Source organism: Salvia miltiorrhiza, chromosome 5, assembly GCF_028751815.1.
Source record: "Salvia miltiorrhiza cultivar Shanhuang (shh) chromosome 5, IMPLAD_Smil_shh, whole genome shotgun sequence".
Classification (NCBI taxonomy): Eukaryota; Viridiplantae; Streptophyta; class Magnoliopsida; order Lamiales; family Lamiaceae; genus Salvia; species Salvia miltiorrhiza.
Window position 1 is genome coordinate 4,916,547 of NC_080391.1, and position 15,593 is coordinate 4,932,139.

General features: G+C 36.3%; 3 protein-coding genes and 1 non-coding gene across 5 annotated transcripts; 3 read left to right on the forward strand and 1 right to left on the reverse strand.

Annotated features, from left to right (window-relative positions):
- Positions 1 to 1,022: 1,022 nt before the first annotated feature.
- Positions 1,023 to 1,433, forward strand: LOC131025449 (uncharacterized). The gene has a single exon (XM_057955238.1). The coding sequence runs from the start codon at positions 1,023 to 1,025 to the stop codon at positions 1,431 to 1,433; it is 411 nt and encodes a 136-aa protein (XP_057811221.1).
- Positions 1,434 to 1,659: 226 nt separating this feature from the next.
- LOC130985364 (probable inactive dual specificity protein phosphatase-like At4g18593) lies at positions 1,660 to 2,999 on the reverse strand. 2 transcript variants are annotated; one of them, XM_057908305.1, is made up of 3 exons: positions 2,822 to 2,999; positions 2,156 to 2,390; positions 1,660 to 2,050 (listed from the first exon to the last, which is right to left on the reverse strand). In XM_057908305.1, the coding sequence occupies exons 2-3, from the start codon at positions 2,382 to 2,384 to the stop codon at positions 1,896 to 1,898; spliced, it is 384 nt and encodes a 127-aa protein (XP_057764288.1). In that variant the 5' UTR covers positions 2,385 to 2,390; positions 2,822 to 2,999; the 3' UTR covers positions 1,660 to 1,895. The 2 variants fall into 2 exon arrangements, with proteins under 2 accessions (XP_057764288.1, XP_057764287.1); XM_057908304.1 differs by having other exon boundaries at positions 2,783 to 2,995.
- Positions 3,000 to 5,784: 2,785 nt separating this feature from the next.
- LOC130985365 (ubiquitin-like modifier-activating enzyme atg7) lies at positions 5,785 to 10,332 on the forward strand. Its single transcript, XM_057908306.1, has 14 exons — positions 5,785 to 6,480; positions 6,932 to 7,149; positions 7,323 to 7,514; positions 7,590 to 7,644; positions 7,726 to 7,820; positions 7,935 to 8,124; positions 8,231 to 8,339; positions 8,420 to 8,564; positions 8,644 to 8,802; positions 8,902 to 9,090; positions 9,239 to 9,439; positions 9,552 to 9,667; positions 9,752 to 9,908; positions 9,996 to 10,332. Exons 1-14 carry the CDS (start codon positions 6,333 to 6,335, stop codon positions 10,167 to 10,169), a joined length of 2,148 nt encoding a protein of 715 aa, XP_057764289.1. The 5' UTR covers positions 5,785 to 6,332; the 3' UTR covers positions 10,170 to 10,332.
- Positions 10,333 to 11,539: 1,207 nt separating this feature from the next.
- Positions 11,540 to 11,610, forward strand: TRNAG-GCC (transfer RNA glycine (anticodon GCC)). The gene has a single exon. It is a non-coding gene; the product is annotated as a tRNA-Gly (tRNA).
- The last annotated feature ends 3,983 nt before the right edge of the window (positions 11,611 to 15,593 follow it).

The window sequence follows — 15,593 nt, forward strand, 5'->3', positions numbered from 1 at the left end:
AACTTGGAATATTCTGAACACGACGAGTTAATTACAAAGCCTCGCATTAGGTCTTCTAAAAAAAATCACAAAGCTTCCCATCATAGTTAAAGAATTATGTTTTGAATTTCTATCCTCTTATTTATCGTTATCCTCTAAAATAATATGTGAGCCCGATTTAAGTTGGATCAAGTCCAGCACTTGCGCTTCATAAAGAAATCCAATACTTATGGGCCAAATACCCAAAATCAAAGTATGGTATGGGAAGACAAGCATGATAAAATCTTACTTTATTAATTTAGTATATCTATTGCAAACTAATATAAGTAAAATCTTTTATTTTATTACCGTAGGTGTACTCCCTCCCTCCATATAAATTCAGGTGTGATTTGGGGCATGAATTTTAATAAATGACTAAGAGATGTGTATAAAGTGGACAAAAAGATCCATCAAAATTCAATGAAAAAAAGGAACTCAACAAAGTTGGTGGTTTAAATGATTGAGATTTTTAAATAAAATATTGCATGTGAATGGAGTTTAAAATATTAAGGGAAGTGTACAAAAATGAAAACACCGTCATTTTTGTGGATAGACGAAAATAGTAAAAAGACCACAAGTTTTGTGAACAGAAAAAATACAATACAATATATAAAACTAGTATATTATATAGGAATTCTGCTGTAAATTAAACACCATTTCCCGATCGATATATGATCCCAATTGTTGAAAATCTGGATCAAGATCACAATTGTAAGCACATATGTAGAAGCAAGAGAAATAAAACCCAGAGTCTCAAATTATGCTGTAGAAGCCATAATCGAGAAAGATCACACAGTTGAATGAAAATGACAAGCAGCATTGTTGTGCAAAACTGCGAAAAATATACAGTATTAAGTGATATAAACAAAGCTCGTCACGTTGGTTTCTCCATTACATTTTTGTTTTTTATAGGTCAATCTTATGTATAAATTCTGATCAAGCAACTACTTCAAAACCCCACAAATCTGACAGCTAAAATATTAAACAAAGTACCTTTGTCAAGAATGGCAGAAAAGGAAGGAGCAATAGTGAAGCAAGGCCATGAAGAAGGGCTAAAACTGGCCACAGCCCTCCTCGAGGAGTTCGAGCTGCCAGGTGGCCTTCTCCCACTGTCTAATGTGATCGAAGTAGGGTTCGTGAGGAGCAGTGGATACATGTGGATCCAGCAGAAGGAGAAGGTGGAGCACAACTTCAAGATGATAAGCAAGCTCGTGAGCTACGACACGGAGATAACGGGCTACGTGGAGAAGAAGCGAATCAAGAAGCTCAAGGGAGTCAAGGCCAAGGAGCTGATTCTATGGCCTCCAGTCGGTCAGATAACTGTTGATGATCCACCCACCGGAAAGATTCACTTCAAGAGCCTTGCTGGAATCACCAAGACTTTCCCGGTCGAGGCATTTGCTACGGGCCAGTGAACGGATCTACCTTTGTCTAACTATCCCTGATTCTTGATGGCCCTTTGTTTCTCATCTTCATTTGAATGCTTCCTCCTCTTCAAATTTCCTGTGTTAGTAGACCAAATAAAGAGCTCTGTTTGGAATATCAGCAAGATCAAAAAGCATTCACACTATCATATTCCGGCAACTTCAGACCAATCCTGCCAACATCTTATGATGATGAAGATGAACTCGAAAAATGAAATTAGAACAGCAAAGAAAGAAGCTTAGACTACTAAAAAAAGTATAGAGCACCATATTATAAAGCTCCAACAAAATTTCAGAAGAGGATAAATCTACATCCTCGTCACACACAAGACACCCTTGTGGTGAACTAGTAAGTAACATTTCAGCATTCCAAATAGCTGAACTAACAACATGACGCATTTACAAATAGCCTTAGGCGTCTCATTGTCAAAATATATGAGATGAAGGTAGAAATTAGGTACGGCACTCATCTAAACGACTTTTGTGCAGCTGAAACGCAGGATTAATCCACGCCCCACAATTGCACTGCATGCCTGCCCAATTGAAAGAACCCAATCGAGCTTTGCAACCAATGCATTGAAGCTTGTCTCCCACACAACCCTCTTCCACTGCGAACACACACACAAAAGTGCCAAAATAAATAAGGATTTCTCTGACTCATGAGAAAGTTATGGCAATCTTAGAGTGAATGTGATGGTTAAGGTTGTACTAACATGTTTGCATCCATTTCATGGGCTCCACAAAGATAGAGGAGCATTCAAGAACCCGCACGTCATCGTCAGCATTTCTCTTTTTCCATTTGAAGCTTTTTTGCCCTCTTCCGCGTTCATGGGAAACAATGTGCTCCTCTGTAGCAACAATTCTACGGCATTTCTTGCAGCGATATATAACCGGGGGATTTGGATCAGAACCTAAAGCAGTGTTATTAAGAGCTGCTTCCATTGCAACCTACCAGAAACATGATAGCAACAATTTTTTCGTTTAGCATAAAATAGCTTTCAGAAGAAAAACTATTTAATCAATTCAAGTCTCCCCACCCATTGCAGTTCAGGACAAAATAAAGCAGCAAAGCATAAAAAGAGTAGGAAAAAAAAATCCAGAAATCTGAATATATATCTCAAGACGAGTGAGTTGTAGAAGAAAGATGTACAAAAAAGGTAGGGTTCCATAATACCTAGCATCAATCCTGTTGATCCGTAAACAAGGTGGACACTGATTGCTTGAACAATTTTCAGAAAAGTATCTCAAGAAATTACGAATTTAGGGTTTCAGTAGGTGAAATAACAAAATCCTTGATAAGATTTTAGGCGTGGCATAGTAAAAGTAATAAAAGGGCTTACCACAGAGTATGAGAAGTTTTTGTGCAGCACCAAATCAACCTGCAAATTACGAGCTCCGCGTTCTTCTACTTCTTCTTCTGCTGTCTGGTAATTAATTTGAAGCCCAAAAAAAATTCTATTTTCGTTCCTTTTGAATTTTTAAACATGTAAAATGATTGTTTCGTAGTGTTTTATTCCAACTGAAAACTATTTGAAGCCCACTATGAGGCATAGTACAGCTTGTTTCAGTTACCTAGCTAATATAGCATGATTTTTTTTTTTTTTATGTATATAAATATATGGGATTTGCACTCAATTTATAGCTACAAACAAGTTTATTCTTTTTTTTTCTTAGGCGGCACATGTAATTTAAATCCAATATAGGTCCAATATTATTTTTTTGTGTAGCTTTTATGCATTATGATCAATTTTTGGCCACTCGACCTTAAATTATACTCCAACAATTTCACCTTCCATTTTTTTTAATATAGAACTACAACCACTAAAATCATCCACCCAACTACAACGATTTCTTTATTGAAGTAAGAATTATTGTCTCGATCATATAAAAATAGATAAATCTAAATTAATGTTACATGTAGAAAAAAATGAAAGAATTTAAAGATGTGTTGGAATATAATAAAAATTTGTGTGTATTTATTGAGATGAAGAAGTATAAATTTTTGTTTCTTTTAAAATATTAGTAGATAAAATATATAACAATTTTATCTACATATTGAAATGAATTTTAGATGACCAATAAAAGGATAAAAGTGTTTTTATCACATTAGAGCACCCGCATCGCGGGTACTCGAGGAGCTCCTCGAGGAGAGGGAGGGCGTCGAGGAGGGCGATGCGACGTGGAGCTCCTCGAGGACTCCTCAAGTTATCGAGTATGCTCAAAGGGCGGAGGAGATGGCGCGTGCAATGCACGCGCCCAATTAAAAAAAAAAAATTCGAAAATTCGAAAATTCGAATTTTATTCGAATTTTGACTGCAACTCCTCGGTTTCCGCACCTTTGACCGACCGTTTTCATTATTATTATTATTATTATTATTATTATTATTATTATTATTATTATTATTATTATTATTATTATTATTATTTTTTTTTTTCCTTCTTCTCTTCTTTAAAACACCCCACCTTCTACCTTCTTCTCTTCACACGTCTTCTTTTCCAATTTTCTTCTCTTCACACCTCTTCTTCTCCTACAATTTTCTCCGTCATGGATCCACACAACCCTTTCTACGATCCAAATTGGTGCCCCGATCTCTCCTCCGATTATCATCCTGATATGGGAGGAATCAACTTGGAGGAGAGCCCGCCCGAGGAGGAACCGGTCAGTGCTCAGCAGAGTGTCTCCCCACCAAAGAAAGGCGGCCGGAGGAAGGAAATGGCCACCAAAATCAAGCACGACAAGGCCGCTAGGTACCGTCATACGTATGCTCCCGAGCATACGGATCTCATCGTCCAAATTTGGGCGGAGGAGACCAACGACTCGATCCGTGGGACGGATCAGAAGGGAGAGTCATATTGGGGCCGGATCCGCGAACGTGTGAACCCCATCCTCGGCGTCGACCTTAAGATCAAGCAACTTCAAGGACACTGGTCCCGGGTGAGCGCGGATGTGCGTCTCTGGGAAGCTGTTTGGGTGGAGACGCGCAACAATTGGCCGTCCGGTCATTCGGATGATATGATTCGTGAAAAGGCCCAAACCATCTTCAAGGCTCGAAGCCCACATAGGGCCTCCTTCAATTTCTGGAACGCGTGGAGAGTTCTCCGGAACAATCCCAAGTTCAAGTCGATGTACCTCCTTGGAGACGTGCATGCCTCCAAGAGGACAAAGACTACGGAGGAGGGCGGCTTTACCACCTCGGCGTCGGGCGAGGAGATCTCTTCTGCCCGGTCCATTGGCAACAAGGCGGCGAAGGCGGCGGCGAAAGGGAAAGGGAAGGCAGCAGCGTCGCATACGAGCTCGGATCCTCCACCAGAAATTGTGGAGAGGTTGGATAGGAACGACGCGCAGATGAGGGCATTCACCGCCCAGTACCAGCGGAGGAACGATATCCGGGAGAGGGAGCTCGATATGCAGCTCCTGAACACGGATACGACGCACATGACGGACGCACAACGTGCATTGCACGTGTCCATGGTCGCCGACGTGCTCAGGCGTCGTGGTCTATCCTAGGCTATCAAGGAATGTGATTTTAATGATGTTTTAGGTTTTTTAAATTTTTATGTATTTTTTTAGGTGTTTTAAAATTTTTATGTATTTTTTTTAATGTTTTAAGTAATTTTAAATTTATGTTTAATCCAGTATTTAACTATTACAAAAATATGCTATTTAAATTATGCAATAAAATTTAAATGAAAAACATAAAATCAAAACTAATATTATCAAGTAGGATATCAAGGAACCCCAATGCAGCACTACCTACTCAATAACACAAACACTATCAAGGAACCCCCAATGCGGATGCTCTTAGTAAGTAGAAACAAGGAGAGAGATCATGGTTGATCTCAATTTTTTCATGGTTGACTGACCTCTATCTATGATTGGACCTTGAATTTTTTTCTTTTTTAGTTAAATTTCTTATGTGGCAGTGGATCACATCTTCACATTGTGTTCGATAATGATAGTCTTATAAAAGTCATAAAAGTGACAATAAGATTGCTCATAAATTAGACTTCCTTAAGTCCAGAAGACTTAACCTATTTTTTACCAATCAATTTAGGAAAATAAGATTATAATATAAAGATAAATGAACTTATATTTAATACATAATGGTAATTATCTAAAAAAAAATAAGTTAAATTAATTGGGACAATTCAAAAAAGAAATATGAGTCAAATCAAATAGGATGGATGGAATAATACTTTAATACTTTCTGAGGAGAAGTAAATAATTTTCTGATTTTATTAAGTGGCTACTTCGATAACTTATGAATTTATATATCCCAAAAAAAAAAAAACTTACGAATTCATGAATTGCATTTGTATGGGGCAATCGGATGTTTGATCATCTAAAAATACAGGCAGTTCTTAACTTCATTATACTTGAAAAAAAGCATACATCATCATTTTGGAATCTCAGAAGATTATGAATTTTGTCGAAGTTGATGTAATATTTGATGAATTTTAGAATCTTGGAATGGCAGCATTCACTACGTTCACTTTTTAATCTCTGTCTTTTTTGTTTTTTCAAATCTTTAACTGTCTTTTGTCTGTGTTTTTGTTTTTCAACTCTTTATAAGCAATGTGCTGTGTTTATCTTTAAAAAAAAATAACTTTAATAAGTATTCAAACAGCACATGGATCGGGTTCATGAAAGATAGATATCTGTAAGACTTCAAATCCAACTTTCTTCCCGAACCTCTATAAGTCACAATTGTGTGCCCTAATTATCTTCAAAAATTTTGCGATTTTCTTCAAAATTTTCGCGGGGTTTGGCTGTACTTGTGCAAGTCGCCGAGCTTTATTCGGCACAGTTTTACCCCACCCATCAAATCAATAGTATTTTATATATCAATAGTATTTGATCTATCAACGCAAGGAGAAGTGTAGGATTTCATGTCGTCTAGTACGGTGGATAAAGGGAATGAATCGATTCTTCAATTTGCTCCTTTTCAAAGTGCAGTGGACGAGGGTTTTTGGCACATATTATCATCACTGAAGCTCAACAAGCTTGGGATTGACGAGTCTCCAATTCCTATCACTGGTGCGCTTTATATTACACGATGATTGCTTGCAATTTTCAAGCTTGTTTTGAATTTGATTTATCACTTCCAGACATTAAAACTGCATTGAGAATTTGAGTTGTTATTTGTAGAATTCAATCGCATCAGCATCACTAATTACTTTTAGGTAATGTTATTGTTGCTTTGGTGCTACTGCTTGTCTATCCTTCTTTCAGTTAATCTCTGTGTATACAAAATATTTTGGGCATACACATGAAACAGAGTATGCATAATTGCATATGATAGTACTTCACAGAGTTGACGGTGCTCTGTGAAGTAGTACTTTGAACTAATTGACGAAGGCACATAATTTTTTGCAAGCGCTGTAGTACTTTGAACTAATTGACTTCTAGAGATTAGGGCATACCTGCAGATAATTTGAAAATTGCAGAATTTTTCACATCTAAGATTCCATCTTAACTCTCATGGCAGGTTTCTATGCCCCTTCATCACATCGACAAGTATCCAGTCATTTAACTCTTTTCACGGAATCATTACCTCCTGAGTCTAATGAACAATCATTTGAGCCTGTATTAAGTCATGGGAACAGGAATAGATGTCCTATCCCTGGTATTCTTTACAATACAAACACATTGGAGGGGTTCCAGGCTCTCGACAAACAAAGCCTACTCAAAGCAGAAGCAAAAAAGGTCTAGTTTTAATCCATTGTTTTTTCTTTTTGACTCGCCTCATGCATAATTTCTTGGGGTTTAGGGCTTTCGTTTTTGCTGCCAACTCATAACTTGTTTGAACTGATCTTAATGATGAAAACTCTACTTGAATTTGGGTATGTTCTCATTTCAATTTTTTGGTGAAATGTCAGATATGGGAGGATATTTTATCTGGCAAAGTCGAGGAGGACTGCAGCCTTTTATCAAGATTCCTTGTCATTTCATATGCTGACTTGAAAAAATGGAGCTTTTATTATTGGTTTGCTTTCCCTGCGTTGGTTCTTGACCCTCCAGCAACTGTTGTTAATCTTAAACCGGCTACTCAATGGTTTACTCCGGAAGAGGTGATCAAGCTGTGGTATTACAGTTATCTTTTGGGGATATTAAATTTGATATATATGATAACATTGTGCTTGTAGGTGGAGTCTGTGACGGCTGCTTGTAATAATTGGCGCAATATGTGCTCAACAACAGGTGAACACCATCCTGAATAATTGTTGGTTAGTTTTCCTTACTTCCACTACAGTCACAGCTAAAAGGTCAAGTCTTCTACAGATGTTCCTTTCTTCCTGGTATCCGTTCCTTCAAATTCTGCTGCGACTATTAGGCATCTGACTGAGTTTGAAGCCTGTCAGAAGGAGGGCCATAAGGTTTGTCATATGTAAATTAAAAGGACACGTGTTAAAATTCAAACTTTTTGTATGAAGGAAGCTGAATGACTAATCACCACTAGATAATTAAACCACATGTCCTATCCCTTGCAGGTCCTGTTTGGATTTTATGACCCTTGCCATCTTCCAAATAATCCTGGTTGGCCACTTCGAAACTTCTTATGGTATATTTTCAGAAGATGGAGTCTTCCTAAGGTTCAGTTTTTCTGCTATCGTGAGAATCGTGGTTTGGCTGATCTGGAATCATCGTTGGTGGGAGAAGCATCAGTATCAAATTCGCAAGGTAGATCGACCAGAATAGGATACCACCTCTTTTGAAACCTCTCTCTCTTGTTTCAGCAGTTTCATTCTTGATGCATTCTCATTCGAGTGCCTTCATCTTCATTTAGAACTCAGAGATCATCAGAACATGCCAAATGCTGTTGGCTGGGAACTTAATAACAGAGGGAGAAAGGCATCAAGGTGCATTAGTCTCGCCAAGACAATGGATCCAACTAGGTATTCTGCATGATCTACTACTTGACAATCCAGAACCTCATCATGGTGTCCAATTGTTAGTTTTACTTGGACCTTGACAGGTTAGCAGTAGAAGCTGCCGATTTGAACTTAAAGCTAATGAGATGGCGTCAGCTGCCATCATTAAATCTCACTGTGTTGTCATCTACAAGATGCCTTCTTTTAGGTGCAGGTACACTTGGATGCCAAGTTGCTCGGATGCTTATGGTATGGATTTCAAAATACTGTATATCAATCAATACTGCGTTAACCTCAGTTGCCTTTTACATTATAATAACTATTGCAGGCATGGGGTGTTCGGAAGATTACGCTTGTTGATAGCGGCAAAGTTTCAATGTCTAATCCACTTCGCCAGTCATTGTATACCTTCGATGATTGCCTGAATGGTGGTGAATTTAAGGCAATAGCAGCTGTTAAAAGTTTAACTAGAATATATCCAGCAGTGGTAAGTAGCGTTATCTTTTCTATTACGTGAATGATATCAATTCCTTCACATAAAGAAATGTGTTTTTCTTTACACTATTTCTTGTGCTATATATTTCAGGAAGCAGAATCTGTTGTATTGGCTATTCCAATGCCTGGGCATCCTGTACCGAGCCAAGAAGAGAATAGTGTCCTTGAAGACTGCAAACACTTGCATAATTTAATAGATTCGCATGATGTAATTTTCTTGCTAACTGATACACGAGAAAGTAGGTGGCTTCCAACTCTTCTTTGTGCCAAAGCCAACAAGGTCGATCCTCTTTCATTTTCCTTCCTCAAGAATGATTTTTCTATAACTGCATTTGTCCTATTATCAATGTCATCTGAAATTCTGTATTATGTTAGCCATTGAACTATATGTGGTTACTGATTTATGAACTTGTTTGCTTTAATTGTAGATCACCATTACTGCTGCTCTCGGGTTTGATAGCTTTTTAGTTATGCGCCATGGAGCTGGTCCTTTAAGTTCTTCTCATGAAATAAAAGCAGAAGCTGTAAATGATTTATCTGCTGACATCGCAACCATCTCCCTTAAGGACAACATTAGGGGGCAGAGATTGGGCTGTTACTTTTGCAACGACGTTGTTGCTCCAGTTGATGTAAGTATCATCGAAGCAACTGGTCTCAGATATCACACCCCCACACACACGTCTATATTTTCTTTCTTTATTACAGCGAAAACAATCTTAACTGTTCTCGTCTGTTTTGCAGTCAACCTCCAATCGTACGTTAGACCAGCAATGTACCGTCACTCGTCCAGGACTTGCTCCTATTGCATCATCTCTCGCAGTTGAGCTTCTCGTAGGAATTCTACATCATCCATTTGGGTACGATGGTTCTGCACAATTTCTAGCTTTTATTTATGAGTCCTTTCTATGTTTTACCTTATCTTTTCTATATAACCATCACAGGATATCAGCCAAAGCTGAATTTGCTAGCACAATTGATACTGGCGGTGACCAACCTCTCGGTATCCTACCCCATCAAATTCGAGGCTCTCTTTCCCAGTTTTCTCAGATGATCCTCGTCGGCCACGCCTCTGCAAGTTGCACTGCTTGTAGCTCCACTGTGAGTGTTCCGTGTTGTTTTTATTTACAGATTCATTTGAATATATGGCATGTAATTTGTTGATTAATAAAATTGTAAATTGTGCAGGTTGTGGAGGAGTATGAGAAGAGAGGATTGGATTTCATACTGGAAGCCATCAATCATCCTACATATTTGGAAGACCTAACTGGCCTAACTGAACTGATGAAGTCGGCTGGCAAATTTGAAGTGGATTGGGCTGATGAAACTGGCGATGAGGATGATGAATTTGCTCTCATTTGACGACACAATTAACGCTGTATCAATATAGGGCTAACTTGCAGGTTTCATGTCCAACCCTTCTTGTGGTCAAGCAAGACTCCCTTGTATAATTTTTTTTTCTTGTTTCGAAGAATCTAAAATAAGTATTCCCTTCGTCCCAATAAAAGTGGTGCGTATTCCTTTTTGAGCCGTCCCAACACATATTACACTACAAACAATGAGCCCAACACACCTTTACACACTTTTATACTACAATCTTATTCTCCTTAAATTTCGTGCCGAAAAGAAGCGTACCGCTTTCGTTGAGACGGAGGGAGTATTATTTAATTTAAAAATAAAATGAATAAGGGTTGTTTATGCTGAAAGCATATGCTATAATGCTAATAGCCACATTTGGAATATCTTCATTATGATATGATGATATCTTATACTCCCTCCGTCCACGAAATGAGTACCCATATTTCATTTTTCGTCCGTCCACGAAATGAGTACCCATTTCCCTTTTTGGCAAGTGTACCCCACACATATCTTTAATTAATACACTGAAAAAGTGGGACCCTTAAATCATTCACACTACACTCCATATATTTCTTAAAATCCGTGCCGTCCACAAATGGGTACTCATTTCGTGGACAGAGGGAGTAGTTAATACTTCCTTCGATCACGACAAGTGTGGTGTGGATGAACGAACGTAAGTTTTAAGAAAGAGTTTCATCAAAATTGATTTGTTAGGTAATTAATAAATAGTTAGGTAATTAATAAATGGTTTGTGAGAAATATTTCAACGTTGTTAAGCACAACGCAAATGCACAATTTAGTCCTCATCAAATATAAATACATATCCAAAAGTAGAAAGATTATATTTATTGTGGATGAACAAAAATGAAAAAAAGATCACGCTTACTATGAGCAGAACTGCATAAGGAGTATTTTATTATTTGTGATAATTTTTCAAATTGAGTCATCATGTAGAAGATAGGGTATTATAAGTATCACTATATGATAGACATAAAATAGTTGTATATTAGTGGTTACCAAAATATTATGATGACGTTTAAGAATTGGATGATTCAAAAACAAAAGATGAGATAATATTCCATTACTCTCTCCGTCCCATTTGTATTGGCCCCTTATTTTTGGGTCCGAAAATTAAGAAAACTTTTATTTATGATTTAAAGTAGATGGAGTGTTTTACTTTTACCTACTTAAGAGCCTTTATTTTTGCTATTTTAAAAAATAGGCTAATACAATTGAGACAGTCCAAAATGGCAAGGGGCCCAATACAAATGGGACAGAGGGAGTAGTAGCAAACTAGCAATAGTTGATAATTGCAAGGATAGTTGACTAGACCTACAGATTATATAAAAACGTAGAGTAAGGCTGTCAAGCAAGCACCAGTGGTCTAGTGGTAGAATAGTACCCTGCCACGGTACAGACCCGGGTTCGATTCCCGGCTGGTGCATTATTTTTTTGTTCTGTTTTAATTTATTTATTAATTCTAGTTTAATTAGCATGTGTAGCTTATTATTTTTACGCTGACGAATGTGTTTTTGCAAGTTTGTGTGTGGGTATGGTTTCCTAGTAAGATATGATGGACCTCCTAAACCAAACAAACCTCAGATTTGGGTCCTCTCCACTAACAAATTCATTTTCACGTTTCCAAATACGACCGAAAACTGCCTTGAAAAGAAGATGAGGCAATCAAATGAGGACTTTGACCTTTAAGTCGTCGCAATCCTTCAATGTTCAAATCAAAACACAAATTGGAACACCAAAAGGGAGCATTTGAGAAGATGCAACTGTTGCTAGTGGATTTCCTAATCACTATATTCTCAGTGGAACATATAAATCAAAACTCCACCACCATCTCACGTGTTTCGATTTCCTATCTCATCTATTTTATGAATTTGGATATTGCGGGGCTTCTTCAAGTTTATTAGATAAGATCACGTTGCCATCCATTGATATAAATCTGGTATTGCGTTCGATCATATTTACATTTGATTTAATTAATACTCCCTCCGTCTCACAATTGTTGTCCCATAACTTTTGGGCACGGAAGTGGTCAAACCTACAACTTTTGAAGAGTATATTGTTGACAATAATAATGGGACAACCCAAAATGATAAGTGAGACAACAATAGTGAGACGGAGGGGGCAGTAGTTTATAAGACTCTCACTTGGCTTTTTCATTAAATTCCTTGACTCAATTAACATCTTGAACTCACATGCTAGGTAGACATGATCATTAATTAGTTATATTATACGATATGTATGTCTGTTGTAAATCACCTGAGAAGTGGACGTTATGTATACATATATAGAGATTTGAGTAGGGTTAGATTTGTACAAGAATTGCACGTGTAGAGAATTGGAGTGGAGCATCATATTCCAATTTCCACACATGTACATATATGGATCGATATGCCAATTTCAATCCAAACACATCATGGTTTTAACTCATCAACCACTGCTGCCACTTGACATTAAAAACTTTGCAACTTCTTTATTAATGCAACTCCACATGGGTGGTAATGTTGTCACGCCAAAACTTGCCATCTTTTGCCTTTTGGGAATGGGTACGGGACTTATACTATAAACTACGGATATTTCTATTCTAATTAATGTATTTATAAATTAAAATGGAGATTCATTGCTAACATAAAAAGGCCTCACCCATTTCTGTTTTTCCAAAACACACACACACAAAGAACAGTGTTCCAAAAATTTGCAAACTTGGTGAGAGAATTATAAATTTTTGGTAATTGTGGTGAGGGATGCAAACGTATGAAGGATTTTGGGTTAGCATAAATATATTGACGTCAACTAGAAGGGATGTGGGACATCTTGAGGTTGCTACACGTAACAATAGTTAAATATTCAAAAATGGATATAAAGTTTAATTCATTCATTAATATATGACGTTTCGATTAGATTTCAATAAAGTATTTATTTGGAATAATGGACGTGAAAGAGTTTAATCTGTGCATATCATAACATAATATTCTTTACTCTTTAATTTATTCAATCTTGTGAAACACTATGAATGTCACATAACTATATGGTACTTTCCCTTCTAAAAAGAAAATAGAAAAGGAACGATAATTTCTAGAAAGGATGAAATTGAACGCTATACTATATATATACGATTAAAACGCGACTAACAAATTATATTTCTTCTTTTTCAATGATTACATTGAAGGGCTGTTCCTTTTTTTTAGCGGATTTTTAATAATGAATTTAGGAGACTTACAAATTGAAATGCAAATTATCTCAAAAGAATTGCAAGCTAGAGAAAGTAAATGAAAAATCATTCTACAGGCACTACAAAAGAAAATCTACTAATGACACGTAACTATTATATGTGTCACAAAAATTAATGATATTTGATGATGTACTCATTAATAGTTACACTTTTAAAGATTATTAATTTTTATGATACGAATATTAGTTATTAAGTCCCATGTTATTAATAATTTTTTTTTTTTTGTAGCGACGTTAACTTAGGTAGGTTTTGAAATGTTTTTTTCCATCTTAGATATGGGAGACCAAACCACTACATGTAGTACACGTGTCTTGCGATTTTTTATACAAATTTATTAGCTAATAAATGAATCTCACAGTATGACATAAAATAAAATGAGTATGAATTGTTGTAACGTGGAAACTGGTCTGGACAGTGTATATCTAGATTTTGTTTCCTCGAATCCAAATACGAAGCAACAAATGATGATATAATAATAGCACTACATTATGAGGTATTCTGAAAAGGACAATACTATATGTGAACTATAAATTCGTTTACTTCACGAAAATATATATACATATTTATCGACAAATTGGAGCAAATGAGATGGGAGTATGACTTTCAATTAAGACGTCAAAGTTATGTCTAAATTTTTAAAAAATATACATATTTATCGACAAATTGGAGCAAATAAAAACTTTTTTAATTATAAGTTAATTAGTGCTCTAGTTAATTATAAAGTAATGGTAATATATATGGGTAGCAAAAAGATAAGTGTTAGAATTTATAAAACCACACTCATAGAATTATAGCATAATTAGATATTTTGGAGTAAATAGATAAAAGTGTGTAACAATATATTTCGCACGATAAAAATGTGTCATAATCGTGGAAAGGTGGCGGGGAGGTATGGTGGCGCTAGAGAATTGAGGTAGCGCGCAAGGCAGTGAAAGAGAGAAAAAGAACTATGAGGTAGAGAGAGACGACGGCTGGGGAAATTGGGGAGGTCGGGTATGGGCCGTGGGAGAGGCCGACAACTTGGGGAAATTTTTTGTTTGGGGAAGGGGGCTTGCGTCGTACCAAATGGCCGCGGCGCTGATCATGTTTTTTTTTGGGTGGGGGGTTTAAGCTAGGTCATATTTTCTTTTCCGAATTATTTTTTTTTAAACAATTTATTAAGGGTAAATCAATGAATTTATGATAAAAAAATGTTACTCCCTCCGTCCCGGCTTTTGGTATCCAGTTGAGAACGGCACGAGTTTTAATAAAGTGATTGATGTGTTGTGAGTGGAATAAGGGTCTCACATTTTATGTGAGAGTTAAAATAATTAAAGTGGAGTAAGGGCCCCACCTACTTTTACCAAAAATAAAAATGGACGACCAAAAAAGGAAAATTAGATACTAAAAGTTGGGACGGAGGGAGTATTATTTTTAAATTTTTATCTTCATGAATAATATTTTTTTTGTTTTGCTATATAAAATGAGCTACAGTATAGTAGTATATTAACTCTAAAAAATATTGTTGCATATTTAATAAAAGAGTTTCAGTATATAATAGTATAACCAATCCAAAATATACACATGAATATATTATGCATTTCTATATTATTGCACATATAAGAAAAGCAGCATGATTCAGAAAAAAAGTTTCAGCATATAACCCACCATAAATATACAACAAATACTCCATATAGCTAGGATCTACTAATATTTATAAGATCTTAATTAATGATTTTTTTCCATGTCAGCCTACATGTGTGAGGACAACTGGACAAGTCACCGGTTTTGGTGGAATATGGAACCTGGACGATCCAAACTAATCACCACGACAAGCAATAAATGTTGAAGCTTCAGAATTATATGCTTTAAATTAAGATCTAAACAAATTAAATCTTAATTAATTAAGATCATAAAATCTGTAGCAATTAGAGATATATCGTATTTTATGGGAATTCACACACACGCTCACACACAACATATAAATACATCGATTCAAGTTCAATATTACTCATAATATATTTTAACTAGTAAAAGCACTATATATGTTTTATTTGTAAAAATAATAATATTCGATGGAGTATGGTAGCGATCATATTATAATCCCAACAGGCAGCAGGATCTGTTAGGTATACCTATGCGATATTAATCAGTATATTATCTTATTATATGAGTGAAAAAGAGTTGCAACCATTAATAAC

Coding starts and splice junctions, on each gene's coding strand:
- LOC131025449 (XM_057955238.1), top strand. CDS start 1,023: ATGGCAGAAAAGGAAGGAGCAATAGTGAAGCAAGGCCATGAAGAAGGG.
- LOC130985364 (XM_057908305.1), bottom strand. CDS start 2,384: ATGGAAGCAGCTCTTAATAACACTGCTTTAGGTTCTGATCCAAATCCC. Junction 2,051..2,155: donor CATGAAATGGATGCAAACAT/GTTAGTACAACC, acceptor GTGTGTTCGCAG/TGGAAGAGGGTTGTGTGGGA.
- LOC130985365 (XM_057908306.1), top strand. CDS start 6,333: ATGTCGTCTAGTACGGTGGATAAAGGGAATGAATCGATTCTTCAATTT. Junction 8,803..8,901: donor CTAGAATATATCCAGCAGTG/GTAAGTAGCGTT, acceptor TATATATTTCAG/GAAGCAGAATCTGTTGTATT. Junction 9,668..9,751: donor ATTCTACATCATCCATTTGG/GTACGATGGTTC, acceptor TAACCATCACAG/GATATCAGCCAAAGCTGAAT.